This window comes from Pseudophryne corroboree, chromosome 1 (genome assembly GCF_028390025.1).
Source record: "Pseudophryne corroboree isolate aPseCor3 chromosome 1, aPseCor3.hap2, whole genome shotgun sequence".
Classification (NCBI taxonomy): Eukaryota; Metazoa; Chordata; class Amphibia; order Anura; family Myobatrachidae; genus Pseudophryne; species Pseudophryne corroboree.
In genome coordinates this window covers 171,993,154-172,018,701 of record NC_086444.1, presented here as the reverse complement: position 1 = coordinate 172,018,701, position 25,548 = coordinate 171,993,154, and the positions used below count along the sequence as shown (strand labels likewise).

General features: G+C 47.6%; 1 protein-coding gene across 1 annotated transcript in view; it reads left to right on the top strand.

The window, feature by feature from the left end:
- Positions 1–25,548, top strand: part of LOC134893243 (baculoviral IAP repeat-containing protein 1f-like) — a 217,664-nt gene that overhangs the window by 101,535 nt on the left and 90,581 nt on the right. Inside the window, exon 10 of the mRNA XM_063913674.1 lies at positions 19,956–20,185. Coding sequence (XP_063769744.1) covers positions 19,956–20,185 — 230 coding nt within the window. The remainder of the gene's footprint in view (positions 1–19,955; positions 20,186–25,548) is intronic.

Here is a 25,548-nt window from a genome sequence, read left to right as displayed (position 1 = left end):
GGCCGACACAAACACCTGGCCCATCTAGGAGTGGCACTGCAGTGTCACGCAGGATGGCCCTTCCAAAAACTACTCCCCAAACAGCACATGACGCAAAGAAAAATGAAAGAAAAAAGAGGTGCAAGATGGAATTGTCCTTGGGCCCTCCCACCCACCCTTATGTTGTATAAACAGGACATGCACACTTTAACCAACCCATCATTTCAGTGACAGGGTCTGCCACACGACTGTGACTGAAATGACGGGTTGGTTTGGACCCCCACCAAAAAAGAAGCAATTAATCTCTCCTTGCACAAACTGGCTCTACAGAGGCAAGATGTCCACCTCATCATCATCCTCCGATATATCACCGTGTACATCCCCCTCCTCACAGATTATCAATTCGTCCCCACTGGAATCCACCATCTCAGCTCCCTGTGTACTTTGTGGAGGCAATTGCTGCTGGTCAATGTCTCCACGGAGGAATTGATTATAATTCATTTTAATGAACATCATCTTCTCCACATTTTCTGGATGTAACCTCGTACGCCGATTGCTGACAAGGTGAGCGGCGGCACTAAACACTCTTTCGGAGTACACACTTGTGGGAGGGCAACTTAGGTAGAATAAAGCCAGTTTGTGCAAGGGCCTCCAAATTGCCTCTTTTTCCTGCCAGTATAAGTACGGACTGTCTGACGTGCCTACTTGGATGCGGTCACTCATATAATCCTCCACCATTCTTTCAATGGGTAGAGAATCATATGCAGTGACAGTAGACGACATGTCCGTAATCGTTGTCAGGTCCTTCAGTCCGGACCAGATGTCAGCATCAGCAGTCGCTCCAGACTGCCCTGCATCACCGCCAGCGGGTGGGCTCGGAATTCTGAGCCTTTTCCTTGCACCCCCAGTTGCGGGAGAATGTGAAGGAGGAGATGTTGACAGGTCGCATTCCGCTTGACTTGACAATTTTGTCACCAGCAGTTCTTTGAACCCCAGCAGACTTGTGTCTCCCGGAAAGAGAGATCCAAGGTAGGTTTTAAATCTAGGATCGAGCACGGTGGCCAAAATGTAGTGCTCTGATTTCAACAGATTGACCACCCGTGAATCCTTGTTAAGCGAATTAAGGGCTCCATCCACAAGTCCCACATGCCTAGCGGAATCGCTCTGTGTTAGCTCCTCCTTCAATGTCTCCAGCTTCTTCTGCAAAAGCCTGATGAGGGGAATGACCTGACTCAGGCTGGCAGTGTCTGAACTGACTTCACGTGTGGCAAGTTCAAAAGGTTGCAGAACCTTGCACAACGTTGAAATCATTCTCCACTGCGCTTGAGACAGGTGCATTCCACCTCCTATATTGTGCTCAGTTGTATAGGCTTGAATGGCCTTTTGCTGCTCCTCCAACCTCTGAAGCATATAGAGGGTTGAATTCCACCTCGTTACCACTTCTTGCTTCAGATGATGGCAGGGCAGGTTCAGGCGTTTTTGGTGGTGCTCCAGTCTTCTGTACGTGGTGCCTGTACGCCGAAAGTGTCCCGCAATTCTTCTGGCCACCGACAGCATCTCTTGCACGCCCCTCTCGTTTTTTAAATAATTCTGCACCACCAAATTCAAGGTATGTGCAAAACATGGGACGTGCTGGAATTTGCCCAGATTTAATGCACACACAATATTGCTGGCGTTGTCCGATGCCACAAATCCACAGGAGAGTCCAATTGGGGTAAGCCATTCCGCGATGATCTTCCTCAGTTGCCGTAAGAGGTTTTTAGCTGTGTGCGTATTCTGGAAAGCGGTGATACAAAGCGTAGCCTGCCTAGGAAAGAGTTGGCGTTTGCGAGATGCTGCTACTGGTGCCGCCGCTGCTGTTCTTGCGGCGGGAGTCCATACATCTACCCAGTGGGCTGTCACAGTCATATAGTCCTGAGCCTGCCCTGCTCCACTTGTCCACATGTCCGTGGTTAAGTGGACATTGGGTACAACTGCATTTTTTAGGACACTGGTGAGTCTTTTTCTGAGGTCTGTGTACATTTTCGGTATCGCCTGCCTAGAGAAATGGAACCTAGATGGTATTTGGTACCGGGGACACAGTACCTCCAACAAGTCTCTAGTTGGCTCTGCAGTAATGATGGATACCGGAACCACGTTTCTCACCGCCCAGGATGCCAAGGCCTCAGTTATCCGCTTTGCAGCAGGATGACTGCTGTGATATTTCATCTTCCTCGCAAAGGACTGTTGGACAGTCAATTGCTTGGTGGAAGTAGTAAAAGTGGTCTTACGAGTACGACTTCCCCTCTGGGATGACCATCGACTCCCAGCAGCAACAACAGCAGCGCCAGCAGCAGTAGGCGTTACACGCAAGGATGCATCGGAGGAATCCCAGGCAGGAGAGGACTCGTCAGACTTGACAGTGATATGGCCTGCAGGACTATTGGCATTCCTGGGGAAGGAGGAAATTGACACTGAGGGAGTTGGTGGGGTGGTTTGCGTGAGCTTGGTTACAAGAGGAAGGGATTTACTGGTCAGTGGACTGCTTCCGCTGTCGCCCAAAGTTTTTGAACTTGTCACTGACTTATGATGAATGCGCTGCAGGTGACGTATAAGGGAGGATGTTCCGAGGTGGTTAACGTCCTTACCCCTACTTATTACAGCTTGACAAAGGCAACACACGGCTTGACAAATGTTGTCCGCATTTCTGGTGAAATACTTCCACACCGAAGAGCTGATTTTTTTGGTATTTTCACCAGGCATGTCAATGGCCCTATTCCTCCCACGGACAACAGGTGTCTCCCCGGGTGCCTGACTTAAACAAACCACCTCACCATCAGAATCCTCCTGGTCAATTTCCTCCCCAGCGCCAGCAACACCCATATCCTCCTCATCCTGGTGTACTTCAACACTGACATCTTCAATCTGACTATCAGGAACTGGACTGCGAGTGCTCCTTCCAGCACTTGCAGGGGGCGTGCAAATGGTGGAAGGCGCATGCTCTTCACGTCCAGTGTTGGGAAGGTCAGGCATCGCAAACGACACAATTGGACTCTCCTTGTGGATTTGTGATTTCGAAGAACGCACAGTTCTTTGCTGTGCTTTAGCCAGCTTGAGTCTTTTCATTTTTCTAGCGAGAGGCTGAGTGCTTCCATCCTCATGTGAAGCTGAACCACTAGCCATGAACATAGGCCAGGGCCTCAGCCGTTCCTTGCCACTCCGTGTGGTAAATGGCATATTGGCAAGTTTACGCTTCTACTCCGACGATTTTATTTTAGATTTTTGAGTCCTTTTTTTACTGATATTTGGTGTTTTGAATTTTACATGCTCTGTACTATGACATTGGGCATCGGCCTTGGCAGACGACGTTGCTGGCATTTCATCGTCTCGGCCATGACTAGTGGCAGCAGCTTCACCACGAGGTGGAAGTCGATCTTGATCTTTCCCTATTTTTGAAACCTCAACATTTTTGTTCTCCATATTTTAATAGGCACAACTAAAAGGCACCTCAGGTAAACAATGGAGATGGATGGATACTAGTATACTTATGGATGGACGAGCGACTGCCGACACAGAGGTAGCTACAGCCGTGGACTACCGTACTGCGTCTGCTGCTAATATAGACTGGATGATAATGATATAAAAAATATATATATATCACTACTGCAGCCGGACAGGTATATATTATATAATGACGGACCTGCTGGACACTGTCAGCACTGCAGACTCCTAAAGTAAGCTACTAGTATCAAGAAGATAGAAAAAAAAAACCACCACAGGTAGGTGGTATACAATTATGGATGGACGAGCGACTGCCGACACAGAGGTAGCTACAGCCGTGGACTACCGTACTGCGTCTGCTGCTAATATAGACTGGATGATAATGATATAAAAAATATATATATATCACTACTGCAGCCGGACAGGTATATATTATATAATGACGGACCTGCTGGACACTGTCAGCACTGCAGACTCCTAAAGTAAGCTACTAGTATCAAGAAGATAGAAAAAAAAAACACAACAGGTAGGTGGTATACAATTATGGATGGATGAGCGACTGCCGGCACAGAGGTAGCTACAGCCGTGGACTACCGTACTGCGTCTGCTGCTAATATAGACTGGATGATAATGATATAAAATATATATATATATATCACTACTGCAGCCGGAGAGGTATATATTATATAATGACGGACCTGCTGGACACTGTCAGCACTGCAGACTCCTAAAGTAAGCTACTAGTATCAAGAAGATAGAAAAAAAAAAACACAACAGGTAGGTGGTATACAATTATGGATGGACGAGCGACTGCCGACACAGAGGTAGCTACAGCCGTGGACTACCGTACTGCGTCTGCTGCTAATATAGACTGGATGATAATGATATAAAAAATATATATATATCACTACTGCAGCCGGACAGGTATATATTATATAATGACGGACCTGCTGGACACTGTCAGCACTGCAGACTCCTAAAGTAAGCTACTAGTATCAAGAAGATAGAAAAAAAAAACACAACAGGTAGGTGGTATACAATTATGGATGGACGAGCGACTGCCGACACAGAGGTAGCTACAGCCGTGGACTATCGTACTGCGTCTGCTGCTAATATAGACTGGATGATAATGATATAAAAAAAATATATATATCACTACTGCAGCCGGACAGGTATATATTATATAATGACGGACCTGCTGGACACTGTCAGCACTGCAGACTCCTAAAGTAAGCTACTAGTATCAAGAAGATAGAAAAAAAAGAAAACACAACAGGTAGGTGGTATACAATTATGGATGGACGAGCGACTGCCGACACAGAGGTAGCTACAGCCGTGGACTACCGTACTGCGTCTGCTGCTAATATAGACTGGATGATAATGATATAAAAAATATATATATATCACTACTGCAGCCGGACAGGTATATATTATATAATGACGGACCTGCTGGACACTGTCAGCACTGCAGACTCCTAAAGTAAGCTACTAGTATCAAGAAGATAGAAAAAAAAAACACAACAGGTAGGTGGTATACAATTATGGATGGACGAGCGACTGCCGACACAGAGGTAGCTACAGCCGTGGACTACCGTACTGCGTCTGCTGCTAATATAGACTGGATGATAATGATATAAAAAATATATATATATCACTACTGCAGGACAGGTATATATTATATAATGACGGACCTGCTGGACACTGTCAGCACTGCAGACTCCTAAAGTAAGCTACTAGTATCAAGAAGATAGAAAAAAAAGAAAACACAACAGGTAGGTGGTATACAATTATGGATGGACGAGCGACTGCCGACACAGAGGTAGCTTCAGCCGTGGACTACCGTACTGCGTTTGCTGCTAGTATAGACTGGATGATAATGATATAAAAAATATATATATATCACTACTGCAGGACAGGTATATATTATATAATGACGGACCTGCTGGACACTGTCAGCAGAATGCGTTTATAGAATAAAAACACCACGCGACGAGTGTTTAACTTTTTCAGGCAGACAATCACAATATACTGGTGGTCACTGGTCACTGGTCAGTCACACTGGCAGTGGCACTCTGGCAGCAAAAGTGTGCACTGTTAAATATATGTACTCCTGCTAAAACTGCTCCCCAGTCTCCCCCACAATTAAGCTGTGTGAGCAGTGAGCACTCAGCACAGTCAGATATACATAGATGATGCAGCACACTGAGGCTGAGCACAGATATGGTATACTGTGTCACTGTGTATCGTTTTTTTTCAGGCAGAGAACGGATTATATTAAATAATAATAAAACTGCACTGGTGGTCACTGGTCAGTCACTAGTAAACTCTGCACTCTCTGAGTACTCCTAAGCTCCAGTAAATCAAGTGTCTCACTCTCACTATCTATTTCTATTCTAAACGGAGAGGACGCCAGCCACGTCCTCTCCCTATCAATCTCAATGCACGTGTGAAAATGGCGGCGACACGCGCAGGGCCGGTGCAAGGTTTCTCAGCACCCTAGGCAAACCTTCTGCCTACCCCCCCCCCTCCCCCCTACACACACACACACACACACACACACACACACACACACACACACACACATACCAATAGCCACTTTCCAGGTCCCCTGGATATCAGAGTGGCTTCTTTGACATCTCACAGCTGCCATTGTCAAATAGGGAAACAATCCCTCCCCCAAAAATACAAATAAACCACTATGCGCAATATTGCCCCCCACATACACACACACGTAAGATAGGAGCAGTGCGCGCCGCAGGCGCGCAAAAAATATGTAGGGGCGTGGCTTCATGGGGAAAGGGCATGGCCACAAAATAATGCCAATTCATACTACGGTGCATAGTAGTCTCCATTATTCAAATTACGCTGCACAGTATCGCCACTACACCAGGTAGAGCCCCTTTTTACACATTACGCAGACAGCGTCCCCCTTTTTACACATTACGACAGACAGCGTCCCCCTTTTTACACATTACGGCAGACAGCGTCCCCCTTTTTACACATTACAGCAGACAGCGTCCTCTTATTACACATTACGGCATACAGCGTCCCCCGTTTTAAACATTATGGCAGACAGCGTCCCCCATTTTACACATTACGGCAGACAGTCCCCCTTATTACACATTACGGCAAACAGCGTCCCCCTTATTACACATTACGCAGACGTCTCCCTTATTACACATTACGGCAGACAGCGTCCCCCTTATTACACATTATGGCAGACAACGTCCCCCTTATTACACATTACGGCAGACAACGTCCCCCTTATTACACATTAAGGCAGACAGCGTCCCCCTTATTACACATTATGGCAGACAGCGTCCCCTTTATTACACATTACGGCAGACAACGTCCCCCTTATTACACATTACGGCAGACAACGTCCCCCTTATTACACATTATGGCAGACAACGTCTCCCTTATTACACATTAGGGGCAGACAGCGTCCCCATTATTACACATTATGGCAGACAACGTCCCCCTTATTACACATTACGGCAGACAACGTCCCCCTTATTACACATTAAGGCAGACAGCGTCCCCCTTATTACACATTATGGCAGACAGCGTCCCCTTTATTACACATTACGGCAGACAACGTCCCCCTTATTACACATTACGGCAGACAACGTCCCCCTTATTACACATTACGGCAGACAACGTCCCCCTTATTACACATTACGGCAGACAACGTCCCCCTTATTACACATTATGGCAGACAACGTCCCCCTTATTACACATTATGGCAGACAGCGTCCCCTTTATTACACATTACGGCAGACAACGTCCCCCTTATTACACATTACGGCAGACAACGTCCCCCTTATTACACATTACGGCAGACAACGTCCCCCTTATTACACATTATGGCAGACAACGTCCCCTTTTTGTACACATTGGCCCTCATTCCGAGTTGTTCGCTCGGTATTTTTCATCGCATCGCAGTGAGAATTCTCTTAGTGCGCATGCGTAATGTTCGCACTGCGCATGCGTCAAGTAACTTTACTAAGAAGAAAGTAATTTTACTCACGGCTTTTTCGTCGCTCCGGAGAACGCATTGTGATTGACAGGAAATGGGTGTTACTGGGCGGATGTACGGCGTTTTAGGGGCGTGTGGCAGGAAACGCTACCGTTTCCGGAAAAAACGCAGGCGTGTCTGGAGAAACGGTGGGAGTGCTTGGGCGAACGCTGGGTGTGTTTATGACGTCAGCCGGGACCGAAAAGCACTGAATTGATCGCACAGGCAGAGTAAGTCTGGAGTTACTCAGAAACTGCTAACTCGGTTTTGATCGCAATATTGCGAATACATCGGTCGCACATTTAAGATGTTTAGATTCACTCCCAGTAGGCGGCGGCTTAGCGTGTGTAACTCTGCTATAATCGCCTTGCGAGCGAACAACTCGGAATGAGGGCCATTGTTTTTAAATCCCTGTCCTGCTGCAAACCCATCACAAAACCTGGAATCTGTGCTAGCTTTTATATGTGGCCCCACAAAATTGCTAACCAGCCTTGAATCCTTCGATAAGTAGCGGTAAATTGAAGGGACAAAGAGTGTGGGTTCCCATTAATTTCAGCCCTAGACTTTAAGACTTTACCAGCCATCAGGTCGGTGACGAGATGCAGGAGGGGGGGGGGGGAGGCAACGGGAGCGGGTGCCGAATAGCCGCGCGGGGGGGGGGGGGGGAGCAGGTCGGTCAGGGAGAGAGGAGGCTCTGGGGCACACGGCTCCCCTGACACCTGCTACTCCCAGCACTCTATGGCCACAGTCTGTGCTGTGTGCTGACAGGAGCCCCGGGGAGCAGCATGCACCCACTGACTGCCGCCGCACAAGAGAACAACCTGCTCCTACCTGCAGGTGCCCGGCTTATACCCGTCACTGTGTGTGCCAGTGGTGTATGAGCACGGACACCAGGTGGGGTGATAGCGGTATGAGCCGCCCCACACTTCAGTGACAGCAGCAACGGAGGAAGAGGCGGCGCCCGAATCGGGAGCGGAGCGGACCAGGGCAGCGGGTGACTCCTTCATGTGCTGCCCTGACCTGTCAGTCACTGTGCCCAAATGCAGGGGTGATGGGGGGGGGACGCCCACGGGAGACCATCGTGTGGGGGAGCGCCGGAGTGGCGGCCCGGCGGGTAGTCAGCTCATAATGTGGGACGCACCGACCGTCACCCGGGACCCCGGACTCAAGAGCGCAGGCGGCAGCAGGCTGGCTGCACATTATAACACATTGTCTGTCTGTGGGCTATGATCGCAGAGGTGGGGGGGCGGCGGCACGGCAGGGTTGAAGAAGAACTGAACTGAAGTAGCTAGGCACACTCACGTTTGAAGGCAGACAGTCAGACGTGGTGGGCCAGGCGCCAACGAGCTGCTCCTCTTAAAGAATAGGAGGAGTGTGTGTGTTCTCTTTCACTTTCGTCTCACTTTGCGGTGCCGCCCTCCAGTGGTCGCCGCCCATAGGCAGCTGCCTAAAGCTGCCTAGTGGTAGCGCCGGCCCTGGACACGCGGCTCCTTATATAGAATCCGAGTCTCGCGATAGAATCCGAGCCTCGCGAGAATCCGACAGCGGGATGATGACGTTCGGGCGCGCTCCGGTTAACCGAGCAAGGCGGGAAGATCCGAGTCTGCCTCGGACCCGTGTAAAAAGCGTGAAGTTCGGGGGGGTTCGGTTTCCGAGAAACTGAACCCGCTCATCACTAGTATAGGTAGGTAAAAACCGGAACGGTCCGGATGCCGTAACGTCGGACCGGCGCCTTACAGCTAACTGTGCCATTCTGTAGCTTGTAGTGATCGTCCCTGTACAGGGGGAGTGTCCTGTCCGGGGGTGTTCCTGTGACAGCCGTCACCAGGGAGGCAGGGATTACAGCCTCCCCGTATGGTCCGGGGTTGGCGTAATAACCGGAACGGTCCTGACCATACGTGCAGGCTGTAATCTCTCCCTCCCCGCCTCCTGTTGACAGCTGTCACAGGCACCCACCCGGACAGAACACCCCTGGATGGGGACAAGCACTCCAAGTTCCAGAATGGCAGAGTTTGCTGCAGGGAGCCGATTAGGTGCTCCGGTGTCCAGACAGTTCCGGTTTTGACCCTAATCCCCTGCACATGTGCATTTTACAGTGATCGCTCGATGGCAGCGCTAATTTGCTGGTGAAGCAGAGAAAACCCTTCAAATAATCCCTACAATGCTAAATAACAAAAGTGTTGATACAGATTTGCAGTTAGTGTGTAATATACAGAAATAGCTGCTACTGCACACTACCCAGTGCATTAGCTGGGTGCATAGGAGTCCTGGACAGTCACTCCCACTCCTGATGCAGGTAACATCATGACATCCCAAAACAAATTCCCGGAGCATGAAGATGTGTGCCAACCACCCAACAAGCTGGAAACTGGGTACACTGGTATTCCAACCTGTGTAATTCATGGGCGTGCCAGTTTAAAGGGCTAATATAGCCTAATTTCTGCAGCGGGGTACACTAGTATTCCACAGGAATAGCATCGGGGTGTAGAGTAGGATCTTGATCCGAGGCACCAACAGGCTAAAAGCTTTGACTGTTCCCAAGATGCTCAGCGCCACCTCCTCTATAACCCCGCCTCCGTGCACAGGAGCTCAGTTTGGAAGTTGGTGCCTACCTAACAGGTAGGGCTGCTCCAGCAGCCCTGAGAAGAGCTTTATAAAGAAGATAGAAGACTTCAAGGCACTCTTAATCCTAGATGTCATTCTGACATCTCCTGCTGCAGCTCCATCACCTCCCCCAGCGGCGCTGTATACTCCCGCGTCCCTGGTTGCCGGGTACTCACAGCAGAGGCTTCGGTTCTTCACCAGGGCTCTCCAGGATCGCATGGCTGCCTTCAGGGAGGAGGTAAGAGGCCCCCCCAGGTGGGACCCGCTGGAAATCTCGATCGGTGCGACCATAGGAGGCGGACCGCGCGCTGGCGATGACACTGTGTCGGTACAGGGATCCCACTAGACCACCAGGGCAAGGGTACAGGTCGGATTACCTCATAATCCACTTTATTACGGCACGCAGTACCCGGTGGTGAAGTCCTGTAGCCCCTCCCCCAGCCCCTGGGCGCCATTTAGAGTAAATGTTCCCGCCCTGGAGCTGCATCTCTGTTTCCCTCACTCACTGTCAGCGTTTGGGTGCCATTACACCACAGCTGTACTGATTCTGAGACTGCTGGGTGATGCCTCCTCTGTAAAGCCGCCTGCATCATCAGCGCTGTGCTTTTACAGTACACTTAAATATTCTACATGTCGTTTAGACAGTGTTAGTTAAGAACTAGTGATGAGCGGGTTCGGTTCCTCGGAATCCGAACCCCCCCCTGAACTTCACCCATTTTACACGGTTCCGAGGCAGACTCGGATCCTCCCGCGTTGCTCGGTTAACCGGAGCGCGCGCCCGAACGTCATCATCCCGCTGTCGGATTCTCGCGAGATTCGTATTCTATATAAGGAGCCGCGCGTCGCCGCCATTTTCACTTGTGCATTGGAGATGATAGGGAGAGGACGTGTGCAGCATTCTCTCAGTTGTGTTCAGTGTGCTGCAAATATCTGTGTGCTGCAAATATCTGTGCTCAGTGTGCTTGCAAATATCTGTGCTCAGTGTGCTGAAGTGAAAATATCTACGTTCTCTGCCTGAAAAACGCTCCATATCTGTGCTGCATTGTAGTATATAGTAGGAGGACAGTGCAGAATTTTGCTGACCAGTGACCACCAGTATTATATTATATCAGTACGGTACAGTAGTCCACTGCTCTACCTACCTCTGTGTCGTCAAGTATACTATCTATCCATACCTGTGGTGCATTTAAGTTTTGCGCAGTATATATATAGTAGGAGGACAGTGCATAATTTTGCTGACCACCAGTATATAATATATAGCAGTACGGTACAGTATCCACTGCTCTACCTACCTCTGTGTCGTCAAGTATACTATCCATCCATACCTGTGGTGCATTTAAGTTTTGCACAGTATATATATAGTAGGAGGACAGTGCATAATTTTGCTGACCACCAGTATATAATAAAGTACAGTAGTCCACTGCTCTACCTACCTCTGTGTCATCAAGTATACTATCCATCCATACCTGTGGTGCATTTAAGTTTTGCGCAGTATATATATAGTAGGAGGAAAGAGCATAATTTTGCTGACCACCAGTATATAATATATAGCAGTACAGTACAGTAGTCCACTGCTCTACCTACCTCTGTGTCGTCAAGTATACTATCCATCCATACCTGTGGTGCATTTAAGTTTTGCGCAGTATATATATATAGTAGGAGGACAGTGCATAATTTTGCTGACCACCAGTATATAATATAGTACAGTAGTCCACTGCTCTACCTACCTGTGTCGTCAAGTATACTATCCATCCATACCTGTGGTGCATTTAAGTTTTGCGCAGTATATATATAGTAGGAGGACAGTGCATAATTTTGCTGACCACCAGTATATAATATATAGCAGTACGGTACAGTAGTCCACTGCTCTACCTACCTCTGTGTCGTCAAGTATACTATCCATCCATACCTGTGGTGCATTTAAGTTTTGCGCAGTATATATATAGTAGGAGGACAGTGCATAATTTAGCTGACCACCAGTATATAATATATAGCAGTACGGTACAGTAGTCCACTGCTCTACCAACCTCTGTGTCGTCAAGTATGCTATCCATCCATACCTGTGGTGCATTTAAGTTTTGCGCAGTATATATATAGTAGGAGGACAGTGCATAATTTTGCTGACCACCAGTATATAATATATAGCAGTACGGTACAGTAGTCCACTGCTCTACCTACCTCTGTGTCGTCAAGTATACTATCCATCCATACCCGTGGTACATTTAAGTTTTGCGCAGTATATATATAGTAGGAGGACAGTGCATAATTTTGCTGACCACCAGTATATAATATATAGCAGTACGGTACAGTAGTCCACTGCTCTACCTACCTCTGTGTCGTCAAGTATACTATCCATCCATACCTGTGGTGCATTTAAGTTTTGCACAGTATATATATATAGTGGGAGGACATTGCATAATTTTGCTGACCACCAGTATATAATATATAGCAGTACGGTACAGTAGTCCACTGCTCTACCTACCTCTGTGTCGTCAAGTATACTACCTATCCATACCTGTGGTGCATTTAAGTTTTGCGCAGTATATATATAGTAGGAGGACAGTGCATAATTTTGCTGACCAGCAGTATATAATATATAGCAGTACGGTACAGTAGTCCACTGCTCTACCAACCTCTGTGTCGTCAAGTATGCTATCCATCCATACCTGTGGTGCATTTAAGTTTTGCGCAGTATATATATAGTAGGAGGACAGTGCATAATTTTGCTGACCACCAGTATATAATATATAGCAGTACGGTACAGTAGTCCACTGCTCTACCTACCTCTGTGTCGTCAAGTATACTATCCATCCATACCCGTGGTACATTTAAGTTTTGCGCAGTATATATATAGTAGGAGGACAGTGCATAATTTTGCTGACCACCAGTATATAATATATAGCAGTACGGTACAGTAGTCCACTGCTCTACCTACCTCTGTGTCATCAAGTATACTATCCATCCATACCTGTGGTGCATTTAAGTTTTGCGCAGTATATATATAGTAGGAGGACAGTGCATAATTTTGCTGACCACCAGTATATAATATATAGCAGTACGGTACAGTAGTCCACTGCTCTACCTACTTCTGTGTCATCAAGTATACTATCCATCCATACCTGTGGTGCATTTAAGTTTTGCGCAGTATATATATAGTAGGAGGACAGTGCATAATTTTGCTGACCACCAGTATATAATATATAGCAGTACGGTACAGTAGTCCACTGCTCTACCTACCTCTGCATCGTCAAGTATACTATCCATCCATACCTGTGGTGCATTTAAGTTTTGCGCAGTATATATATAGTAGGAGGACAGTGCATAATTTTGCTGACCACTAGTATATAATATATAGCAGTACGGTACAGTAGTCCACTGCTCTACCTACCTCTGTGTCGTCAAGTATACTATCCATCCATACCTGTGGTGCATTTAAGTTTTGCGTAGTATATATATAGTAGGAGGACAGTGCATAATTTTGCTGACCACCAGTATATAATATATAGCAGTATGGTACAGTAGTCCACTGCTCTACCTACCTCTGTGTCGTCAAGTATACTATCCATCCATACCTGTGGTGCATTTAAGTTTTGCACAGTATATATATATAGTGGGAGGACATTGCATAATTTTGCTGACCACCAGTATATAATATATAGCAGTACGGTACAGTAGTCCACTGCTCTACCTACCTCTGTGTCGTCAAGTATACTATCCATCCATACCTGTGGTACATTTAAGTTTTGCGCAGTATATATATAGTAGGAGGACAGTGCATAATTTTGCTGACCACCAGTATATAATATATAGCAGTACGGTACAGTAGTCCACTGCTCTACCTACCTCTGTGTCATCAAGTATACTATCCATCCATACCTGTGGTGCATTTAAGTTTTGTGCAGTATATATATAGTAGGAGGACAGTGCATAATTTTGCTGACCACCAGTATATAATATATAGCAGTACGGTACAGTAGTCCACTGCTCTACCTACTTCTGTGTCATCAAGTATACTATCCATCCATACCTGTGGTGCATTTAAGTTTTGCGCAGTATATATATAGTAGGAGGACAGTGCATAATTTTGCTGACCACCAGTATATAATATATAGCAGTACGGTACAGTAGTCCACTGCTCTACCTACCTCTGTGTCGTCAAGTATACTATCCATCCATACCTGTGGTGCATTTAAGTTTTGCGCAGTATATATATAGTAGGAGGACAGTGCATAATTTTGCTGACCACTAGTATATAATATATAGCAGTACGGTACAGTAGTCCACTGCTCTACCTACCTCTGTGTCGTCAAGTATACTATCCATCCATACCTGTGGTGCATTTAAGTTTTGCGCAGTATATATATAGTAGGAGGACAGTGCATAATTTTGCTGACCACTAGTATATAATATATAGCAGTACGGTACAGTAGTCCACTGCTCTACCTACCTCTGTGTCGTCAAGTATACTATCCATCCATACCTGTGGTGCATTTAAGTTTTGCGCAGTATATATATAGTAGGAGGACAGTGCATAATTTTGCTGACCACTAGTATATAATATATAGCAGTACGGTACAGTAGTCCACTGCTCTACCTACCTCTGTGTCGTCAAGTATACTATCCATCCATACCTGTGGTGCATTTAAGTTTTGCGCAGTATATATATAGTAGGAGGACAGTGCATAATTTTGCTGACCACCAGTATATAATATATAGCAGTACAGTACAGTAGGCCATTGCTATTGATATATTACTGGCATATAATTCCACACATTAAAAAATGGAGAACAAAAATGTGGAGGGTAAAATAGGGAAAGATCAAGATCCACTTCCACCTCGTGCTGAAGCTGCTGCCAATAGTCATGGCCGAGATGATGAAATGCCATCAACGTCGTCTGCCAAGGCCGATGCCCAATGTCATAGTAGAGAGCATGTAAAATCCAAAAAACAAAAGTTCAGTAAAATGACCCAAAAATCAAAATTAAAATCGTCTGAGGAGAAGCATAAACTTGCCAATGTGCCATTTACGACACGGAGTGGCAAGGAACGGCTGAGGCCCTCTCCTATGTTCTTTATGACTAGTGGGTCAGCTTCACATGAGGATGGAAGCACTCATCCTCTCGCTAGAAAAATGAAAAGACTGAAGCTGGCAAAAGCACAGCAAAGAACTGTGCGTTCTTCTAAATCACAAATCCCCAAGGAGAGTCCAATTGTGTCGGTTGCGATGCCTGACCTTCCCAACACTGGACGGGAAGAGGTGGCGCCTTCCACCATTTGCACGCCCCCTGCAAGTGCTGGAAGGAGCACCCGCAGTCCAGTTCCTGATAGTCAAATTGAAGATGTCACTGTTGAAGTACACCAGGATGAGGATATGGGTGTTGCTGGCGCTGAGGAGGAAATTGACAAGGAGGATTCTGATGGTGAGGTGGTTTGTTTAAGTCAGGCACCCGGGGAGACACCTGTTGTCCGTGGGATGAATATTGACATGCCTGGTCAAATTACAAAAAAAAATCACCTCTTCGGTGTGGAATTATTTTAACAGAAATGCGGACAACAGGTGTCAAGCCGTGTGTCGCCTTTGTCAAGCTGTAATAAGTAGGGATAAGGACGTTAACCACCTCGGAACATCCTACCTTATACGTCACCTGGAGCGCATTCATCAGAAGTCATTGACAAGTTCAAAAACTTTGGGTGACAGTGGAAGCAGTCCACTGCCAACTAAATTCCTTCCTCTTGTAACCAAGCTCCTGCAAACAACACCACCAACTCCCTCAGTGTCAATTTCCTCCTTAGACAGGAAAGCCAATAGTCCTGCAGGTCATGTCACTGTCAAGTCTGACGAGTCCTCTCCTGCCTGGGATTCCTCCGATGCATCCTTGAGTGTAACACCTACTGCTGCTGGCGCTGCTGTTGTTGCTGCTGGGAGTCGATCGTCATCCCAGAGGGAAAGTCGGAAGACCACTTGTACTACTTCCAGTAAGCAATTGACTGTCCAACAGTCCTTTGCGAGGAAGATGAAATATCACAGCAGTTATCCTGCTGCAAAGCGGATAACTCAGGCCTTGGCAGCCTGGGCGGTGTTAAACGTGTTTCCGGTATCCACCGTTAATTCACAGGAAACTAGAGAATTGCTTGAGGTACTGTGTCCCCGGTACCAAATACCATCTAGGTTCCATTTCTCTAGGCAGGCGATACCGAGAATGTACACAGACCTCAGAAAAAGAGTCACCAGTGTCCTAAAAAATGCAGTTGTACCCAATGTCCACTTAACCACTGACATGTGGACAAGTGGAGCAGGGCAGACTAAGGACTATATGACTGTGACAGCCCACTGGGTAGATGTATTGCCTCCCGCAGCAAGAACAGCAGCGGCGGCACCAGTAGCAGCATCTCGCAAACGCCAACTCGTTCCTAGGCAGGCTACGCTTTGTATCACCGCTTTCCATAAGAGGCACACAGCTGACAACCTCTTACGGAAACTGAGGAACATCATCGCAGAATGGCTTACCCCAATTGGACTCTCCTGGGGATTTGTGACATCGGACAACGCCACCAATATTGTGCGTGCATTACATGTGGGCAAATTCCAGCACGTCCCATGTTTTGCACATACATTGAATTTGTTGGTGCAGAATTTTTAAAAAAACAACAGGGGCGTGCAAGAGATGCTGTCGGTGGCCCGAAGAATTGCGGGCCACTTTCGGCATTCAGCCACCGCGTGCCGAAGACTGGAGCACCAGCAAACACTCCTGAATCTGCCCTGCCATCATCTGAAACAAGAGGTGGTAACGAGGTGGAATTCAACCCTCTATATGTTTCAGAGGATGGAGGAGCAGCAAAAGGCCATTCAAGCCTATACAGCTACCTACGATATAGGCAAAGGAGGGGGAATGCACCTGACTCAAGCGCAGTGGAGAATGATTTCAACGTTGTGCAAGGTTCTGCAACCCTTTGAACTTGCCACACGAGAAGTCAGTTCAGACACTACCAGCCTGAGTCAGGTCATTCCCCTCATCAGGATATTGCAGAAGAAGCTGGAGAGATTGAAGGAGGAGCTAAAACAGAGCAATTCCGCTAGGCATGTGGGACTTGTCGATGGAGCGCTTAATTCGCTTAAACAGGATTCACGGGTGGTCAATCTGTTGAAATCAGAGCAGTACATTTTGGCCACCGTGCTCGATCCTAGGTTTAAAGCCTACGTTGTATCTCTCTTTCCAGCAGACACAAGTCTGCAGATGTTCAAAGACCTGCTGGTGAGACACTTGTCAACTCAAGCGAAACGTGACCCGTCAACAGCTCCTCCTTCACATTCTCCCGCAACTGGGGCTGCGAGGAAAAGGCTAAGAATTCCGAGCCCACCCGCTGGCGGTGATGCAGGGCAGTCTGGAGCGAGTGCTGACATCTGGTCCGGACTGAAGGACCTGCCAACGATTACTGACATGTCGTCTACTGTCACTGCATATGATTCTGTCACCATTGAAAGAATGGTGGAGGATTATATGAGTGACTGCATCCAAGTAGGCACGTCAGGCAGTCCGTACGTATACAGTCAGGAAAAAGAGGCAATTTGGAGGCCCTTGCACAAACTGGCTTTATTTTACCTAAGTTGCCCCCCCTCCAGTGTGTACTCCGAAAGAGTGTTTAGTGCAGCCGCTCACCTTGTCAGCAATTGGCGTACGAGGTTACTTTCAGAAAATGTGGAGAAGATGATGTTCATCAAAATGAATTATAATCAATTCCTCTGTGGAGACATTCACCAGCAATTGCCTCCAGAAAGTACACAGGGACCTGAGATGGTGGATTCCAGTGGGGACGAATTAATAATCTGTGAGGAGGGGGATGTACACAGTGAAAGGGGTGAGGAATCGGACGATGAGGAGGAGGTGGACATCTTGCCTCTGTAGAGCCAGTTTGTGCAAGGAGAGATTGATTGCTTCTTTTTTGGTGGGGGCCCAAACCTACCAGTCATTTCAGTCACAGTCGTGTGGCAGACCCTGTCGCTGAAATGATGGGTTTGTTAAAGTGTGCATGTCCTGTTTATATAACATAAGGGTGGGTGGGAGGGCCCAAGGACAATTCCATCTTGCACCTCTTTTTTCTTTAATTTATCTTTGCATCATGTGCTGTTTGGGGACTATTTTTTGAAGTGCCATCCTGTCTGACACTGGAGTGCCACTCCTAGATGGGCCAGGTGTTTGTGTCGGCCACTTGGGTCGCTTAGCTTAACCATCCAGCGACCTTGGTGCACCTCTTTTTTTCTTTGCATCATGTGCTGTTTGGGGACTATTTTTTGAAGTGCCATCCTGTCTGACACTGCAGTGCCACTCCTAGATGGGCCAGGTGTTTGTGTCGGCCACTTGGGCCGCTTAGCTTAACCATCCAGCATTCTGTCTGACACTGCAGTGCCACTCCTAGATGGGCCAGTTGTTTGTGTCGGCCACTTGGGTCGCTTAGCTTAACCATCTAGCGACCTTGGTGCCTCTTTTTTTCTTTGCATCATGTGCTGTTTGGGGACTATTTTTTGAAGTGCCATCCTGTCTGACACTGCAGTGCCACTCCTAGATGGGCCAGGTGTTTGTGTCGGCCACTTGGGTCGCTTAGCTTAGTCATCCAACGACCTCGGTGCAAATTTTAGGACTCAAAATAATATTGTGAGGTGTGAGGTGTTCAGAATAGACTGGAAATGAGTGGAAATGATGGTTATTGAGGTTAATAATACTATGGGATCAAAATGACCCCCAAATTCTAAAATTCTATGATTTAAGCTGTTTTTGAGTGTTTTTTGTAAAAAAAAACACCCGAATCCAAAACACACCCGAATCCGACAAAAATTTTCAGGGAGGTTTTGCCAAAACGCGTCCGAATCCAAAACACGGCCGTGGAACCGAATCCAAAACCAAAACACAAAACACGAAAAATGTCCGGTGCACATCACTAGGAACAAGTGCATACTTCAGGGTTATTTAGTACAAGTACCCTATGATATACATCCAGTTTTTACTGTGCATTGATATATCTGTTTATATACATAGCCTTACTCAGTAGTCCAGTTACTTGGTATTGCTAGTCCAGTGCAGTTTTATTGTTTGTCATAATTTCTGCATTGTACATGTGACTGTGTGTGTGTGTGTGTGCATATAGCTGCTGGGTGATCTCTACTCCGTGTATCTCACTCCTACTGCTATCCCTATATTCTGTACCCTGAGGGGGCTACGTGCGTCAGGGTTATTAGATGATATAGGTATTTCCCAGGATACACGTATTTTGTATTTTTCTCTGTGTTGTTCAGTCACAATATACCTCAGGAATCCTCTGTCTGTGCTGTCACACTGCACAGGGGGTTTGTGAATAGGTATCCTATCTGCTGATATTGTACTGTGTCGCCCGTGGTTTACGCTTTCATATCATGCCAGCTACAGGGGCGATGGGTCTAGGGCTGATTCCGATGTGCGCGGTTATGACGTCCCAGATGCATTGGAGGATAACATGGCTGCGGAGGGTTCAGGTTTTGGGGGTTCTGTACCCCCCAGTCAGTTTGTAACAATGGGGGCACATCAGGAGCCGCCTTGGTCTGCCTTTTCTAATTTACTGACTACGCTGGTAACTAGACTATGGGACCTCCTGTGCCTTTTCAGCCATAGATGGTCCCTGCGGTTAATCCGCCATGGACAGATGCTCTGTCCACTCAGTTACAGCATTTGAATCACTCTTTGGATGAACGTATTCCTGACCCTCGCCCGCCTAAGACTAAATGTCCTCCAAGCGGGCGGTTATTTCCTCTTAATCCGAGCATGTTACGGATACCTCTTCCGATGAAGATGGCATGTATACTGACTCTGATCCTGATGTTTCTGATGGGGAATCTGTTTCACAGGTGGATGTTCCTGAGCTCTTAGAAACTATCAGGCTCATTCTTCAAACTGATGATGATCCAGAGCCTGCTACTACCTCTAATAAACCGGATAGGTTCAGACGTCAGAAGGTTACTAAATTGGTTTTACCTCATTCTGACCACTTGGTTGACATACGTCAGGAATCCTGGGAGAACCCAGAAAATAAATTCACCCCTCACAAGAAGATGCTAGCCCCTGGCAGCAGAGTTGAGTAAAAATTGGGAAACGCCTCCGCCGGTGGACTCGCAAATCGCTCAGCTGGTGGTCTCATCTGCTCTGCCTGTCACTACCGTCACTTCTCTCAAGGAACCGACGGATAAGAGTGTGGGGGGTTGCTTAAAGGCTATCTATACCCTTGCAGGGGCTGCGCATAGGCCCACCATTGCGGCTACTTTGGTCGCAGAAGCTATTGAGGCATGGGCTCAGGAGGTGGAGGCTGAGTTCCCGTCCAATTTTCCTGAACATGCCAGACAATGTCTCTTGTATATTGGCCCTCATTCCGAGTCGTTCGCTCGGTATTTTTCATCGCATCGCAATGAAAATCCGCTTAGTGCGCATGCGCAATATTCGCACTGCGACTGCGCCAAGTAATTTAACAATGAAGATAGTATTTTTACTCACGGCTATTTCATCGCTCCAGCGATCGTAATGTGATTGATAGGAAATGGGTGTTACTGGGCGGAAACACGGCGTTTTATGGGCGTGTGGATGAAAACGCTACCGTTTCCGGAAAAAACGCAGGAGTGGCTGGAGAAACGGGGGAGTGTCTGAGCGAACGCTGGGTGTGTTTGTGACGTCAAACCAGGAACGACAAGCACTGAACTGATCGCACAGGCAGAGTAAGGTTGAAGTTACTCAGAAACTGCAAAGTAGTTTGTAATCGCAATATTGCGAATACATCGGTCGCAATTTTAAGAAGCTAAGATACACTCCCAGTAGGCGTAGGCTTAGCGTGTGTAACTCTGCTAAATTCGCCTTGCGACCGATCAACTCGGAATGAGGGCCATTGTCACTGCATCTCATTACATTAAGGAGGCAGGTTCAGATGCTGGTGTTCTGGCGGCCAAGACCACTACGACATCCATTTTGGCTCGCCGTATTCTCTGGTTGCGGTCCTGGTTGGTGGACTTGGACTCTTAGAAAACCCTGGAGGTGCTTCCGTTTAAAGGAAACCTCCTCTTTGGTGAGGATCTCAGCAAGATTGTCGCTGACTTAGCGTCTGCTAAGACTGAAAGTCTACCTAGTACTACTCCTCCGTCCCCAAAGTCTAAGAGTACTTCCTTTCGTTCCTTTCGCCCTCCAGGTAAAGCAAAGGGTCAGGCGTACCCGTAACAGTCTTGCACTTACAAAACCACCAAGCCCAAGCCTAAACGTCCCTGGGCTGCCCGTCAGCCTGCTTCCAAATCTGACAAGCCTGCGGCATGACTGGGCGGGCCTCCCCCTGGGGGATCGCAGGGTGGGAGGCTAACTTCTACAGTGTACCCAGGTATGGATGAAGACGACTTCAGATGCTTGGGTAAGGGAAGTCGATACTCACGGATACGCTATATCCTTCAAGACACGTCCCCCTCATCGCTGTTGCCTGACAGACATCCCTTCAGATCAGGTGATGGCAACAACTCTCCATTTAGTGGTACAATCCCTCCTGGACACCGGAGTGGTAATGCTGTTCCTAGTCCCCAAACCGAATGGTTCCTCCCGGCCCATTCTCAAATTCAAATCTTTGAACAAGTTTGTGAGGGTCTCCAAGTTTCGTATGGAGACCCTTTGCTCTATTGTCCTGGCTTTGGAACCAGGGAACTATATGGTATCCCTGGATATACAGGATGCTTACCTGCATATCCCTATTGCCATGTCACATCAGCAATACCTGCGGTTTGATATTGGCAATCTCCATTACCAATTCCGGGCCTTACCGTTTGGACTGACCAGGGCTCCGCGAATTTTCACCAAGGTCATGTCAGTTATGAATGCTTTACTCTGCCGCCAGGGCATCAGGATCCTGCCGTATCTGGATGACTTGCTGATCCTGGCCAATTCCCCAGAAGTTCTCCTCTGTCATTTGGATCTGATGGTCCAGTTTCTGCAAGCCCACGTGTGGCTCATCAACTGGAAGAAATTATTCCTGGTCCCTGCCCAGAACATGGTGAATCTGGGAGTGTTGTTGGACACACACAACCAGAGGTTGTTTTGTCACAGCAGAAAGTCCTGAAGCTTCAGGACAAGATACGTTGCTTCCTCTCTCATCCGCGTGTGTTGATAGACTCGGCGATGCAAGTACGAGGCCTCATGGTGTCGGCTTTTGACATGGTGGAGTACGCTCAATTTAATTCCCGTCCTCTGCAGAAACTGATTCTTGCCAATTGGGACGGCCTGCCTCACCGGATCAGGTCTCAAATGATCTCCTTGTCTTCTGATGTTCGTCTGTCACTGACCTGGTGGTTACAGAACCAATGATTGAGCAGGGGTTGTCCCTTCTGGATCTCCAACTGGGTCCATATGATGACGGATGCCAGTCTGGGGGGTTGGGGTGCGATACTGGAGCAACACTCTCTTCAGGGTTGGTGGACCAGGGAGGAGGCTCTCCTCCTGATAAACATTCTGGAATTGCTGGCTGTGTTTAATGATCTGAAACTGGCCCAGCATCTGGTACAGAACAGGCCTGTTCAAGTACAGTCAGACAACGCCACCACGGTGGCATACATAAATCATCAAGGCAGCACTCGAAGCCGCAAGGCAATGATGGAAGTGTCAAAGATTCTTCAATGGGCGGAACGCCATCTGCCTGCCATATCGGCAGTGTTCATTCCGGGGGTCCTCAACAGGGAAGCGGACTTCCTCAGTCATCAGGCTGTACACGCCAGAGAGTGGAGCCTCCTTCCAGAAGTATTTCAACTCCTAGTGGACAAGTGGGGCTTACCAGACGTGGACCTGATGGCATCTCAACACAATCACAAGGTTTCGGTCTTCGGAGCAAGGACAAGGGATCCTCAAGCAGCGTTCGTGATGCACTAGCAATTCCATGGAACTTTCGGCTGCTGTACATGTTCCCTCCGGTGTCACTTCTGCCCAGGGTGATAAGGAAGTTTAAGCAAAAAGGAGGAATCCTACTTCTGATCGCTCCAGCATGGCCCAGACGGCATTGGTTCTCAGACCTACAGGGTCTCTCGTTAGAGCGTCCTGTTCTGCTTTCGCAGCGCCCAGACCTCCTCGGTCTGGAATTCTTACTTTGCTTGGTGCGCATCTAACAATCATGACGTTTACAAGTTTAGTATGGCCAAACCTTTGGACTTCCTACAACAGGGCCTGGACTTGGGCCTTCGGCTGGCCTCCCTCAAGGTTCATATTTCTGCCTTGTCGGTGTGGTCTCAGAGAAAAATTGCCACTCTGCCTGATGTTCATACATTCACTCAGGGTGTTTTACGGATTCAACCTCCCTATGTCCCACCTGGGGCTCCTTGGGATTTGTTGGTGGTTCTGGAGGCTTTGCAGAAGTCTCCGTTTGAACCTCTTGAATCTGCGGACCTTAAGTGGCTTTCCCTCAAGGTCTTGTTTCTGCTGGCTATTGCCTCTGCTAGACGGGTATCAGATTTAGGTGCCTTGTCTTGTAGGTCCCCTATCTGATTTTTCACCATGACCGGGTGGTTCTTAGAACGCGCCCTGGTTATCTACCTAAGGTGGTGACTTCTTTCCACCTTAAATAGGAGATTGTGGTTCCGACCTTTGTCTCTTCAGAACAGTCCTCCAAAGAGAGGTCTTTGGATGTGGTACGGGCTCTCCGTATCTATGTGAAGAGGACAGCCTTCATTAGGAAGTCTGATTCTCTCTTTGTACTGTTTGGTTTTCACAAACGTGGCTGGCCTGCTAACAATCAGACCTTGGCCAGATGGATTAGAATGGTGATTGCACATGCTTATGTACAGGCTGGTCGTCCAGCTCCTGCTACTATCAAAGCCCATTCTACTCGGTCTGTTGGACCTTCTTGGGCGGCCCGCCGTGGTGCGACCCTTGAACAATTGTGCAAGGCGGCTACGTGGTCCTCAGTGAACACGTTCATAAGTTCTATGCCTTTGATACTTCCGCCTCCCAGGATGCTTCCTTTGGACGCCGGGTTCTTGTGCCCGCTACAGTGCATCCCCTCATATGAGGAACTGCTTTAGGACATCCGCAATGTTATTCCTGTGGAATACCAGTGTCCCCCGCTGCAGAAAAGGAGATTTATGGTAAGAACTTACCTTTGTTAAATCTCTTTCTGTGAGGTACACTGGATTCCACAGGATGCCCACCCTGACGCACTTAGCTTCTTTGGGTTGGTATGGCATTAGCCGCTGATACCTTCTCCTGTCGGAATGTGATGTCTGTGGCTACTAACTGTTGTTGTCTCTTTTATCTGCTACTGCATTGGACTGGTTAACAAAACTGAGTTCCTGTGCACGGAGGCAGGGTTATAGAGGAGGCAGCGCTGAGCATCTTGGGAACAGTCAAAGCTTTTAGCCTGTTGGTGCCTCGGATCAAGATCCTACTCTACACTCCGATGTTATTCCTGTGGAATCCAGTGTACCTCGCAGAAAGAGATTTAACAAAGGTAAGTTCTTACCATAAATCTCCTTTTATGTGGTCACAAAACTCTTAGCCATCTATATAATACGGTTGGCTGAATTATCTAATATACTTTATAGTACATCTGTTGCAAACATAATTAACCCAAGTGCCAAATAAGCATACAGATGGCTATGTGCCACGGTTAGGATTGTTTGTGAATCTGGACTAGGTTCAGCTGCTGGGTTTTGGCTTGGGAGCTTGATCTACTCATTCATAGACGTGGCAGTTTGGCAAAGTTGGAACACCTGACTGGATGCTGTATCAGGTGAATTGCATACCTCCCATACCTTCTGGGCTTTTCTCTTAATAATTGATTGCCCTCACCTGTGGTGAAACACCTTTCTTATCCATTAACCTGTTTAACACAGGTGCCAGCCATCATACATTAAGAGGAAAGTCCAGAAGCAGAGCATTGTGTCCCTCCTGGAGAGGGTCATGTTGGGAGGTATGGAACTGTAACACTGGGGTGAAGAGTTACCAGTGCATTCGATTACCTGAGAAGTTCATAACATTGAGGATTCACAATCACTGGGATGAGATTAACCAGTGAATCTGGAAATGCTACAACGGATTTGCAGGAGCAGCTTTACAGGAATGCTGGGATAGGCTGTACCAGCAAATTGGGTAATGCTGTAATGGATTGCAGGAGCAGCTTTACAGGAACACTGCGATAGGCTGTACCAGCGAATTGGGTAATGCTGCAATGGATTGCAGGAGCAGTCCTTCAGGAACACAGCGATAGGCTGCACCAGCAATTTGGAAATGCTGCAATGATGAACTAAGCCATCCTTCTGGATCACTGGGATTAGCTGTACCAGTGAATCTGGATATGCTGCGATCAGGGCCGGCGCCACCATTAGGCAGCTGCCTATGGGCGGCGGCCACTGGAGGGCGGCACTAAACACTTGGCTCAGTCAGCCAAGCTCCACCTTTTTTTAAAAAAAGACGAGGAGCAGTCAGGGATGTCGTCGC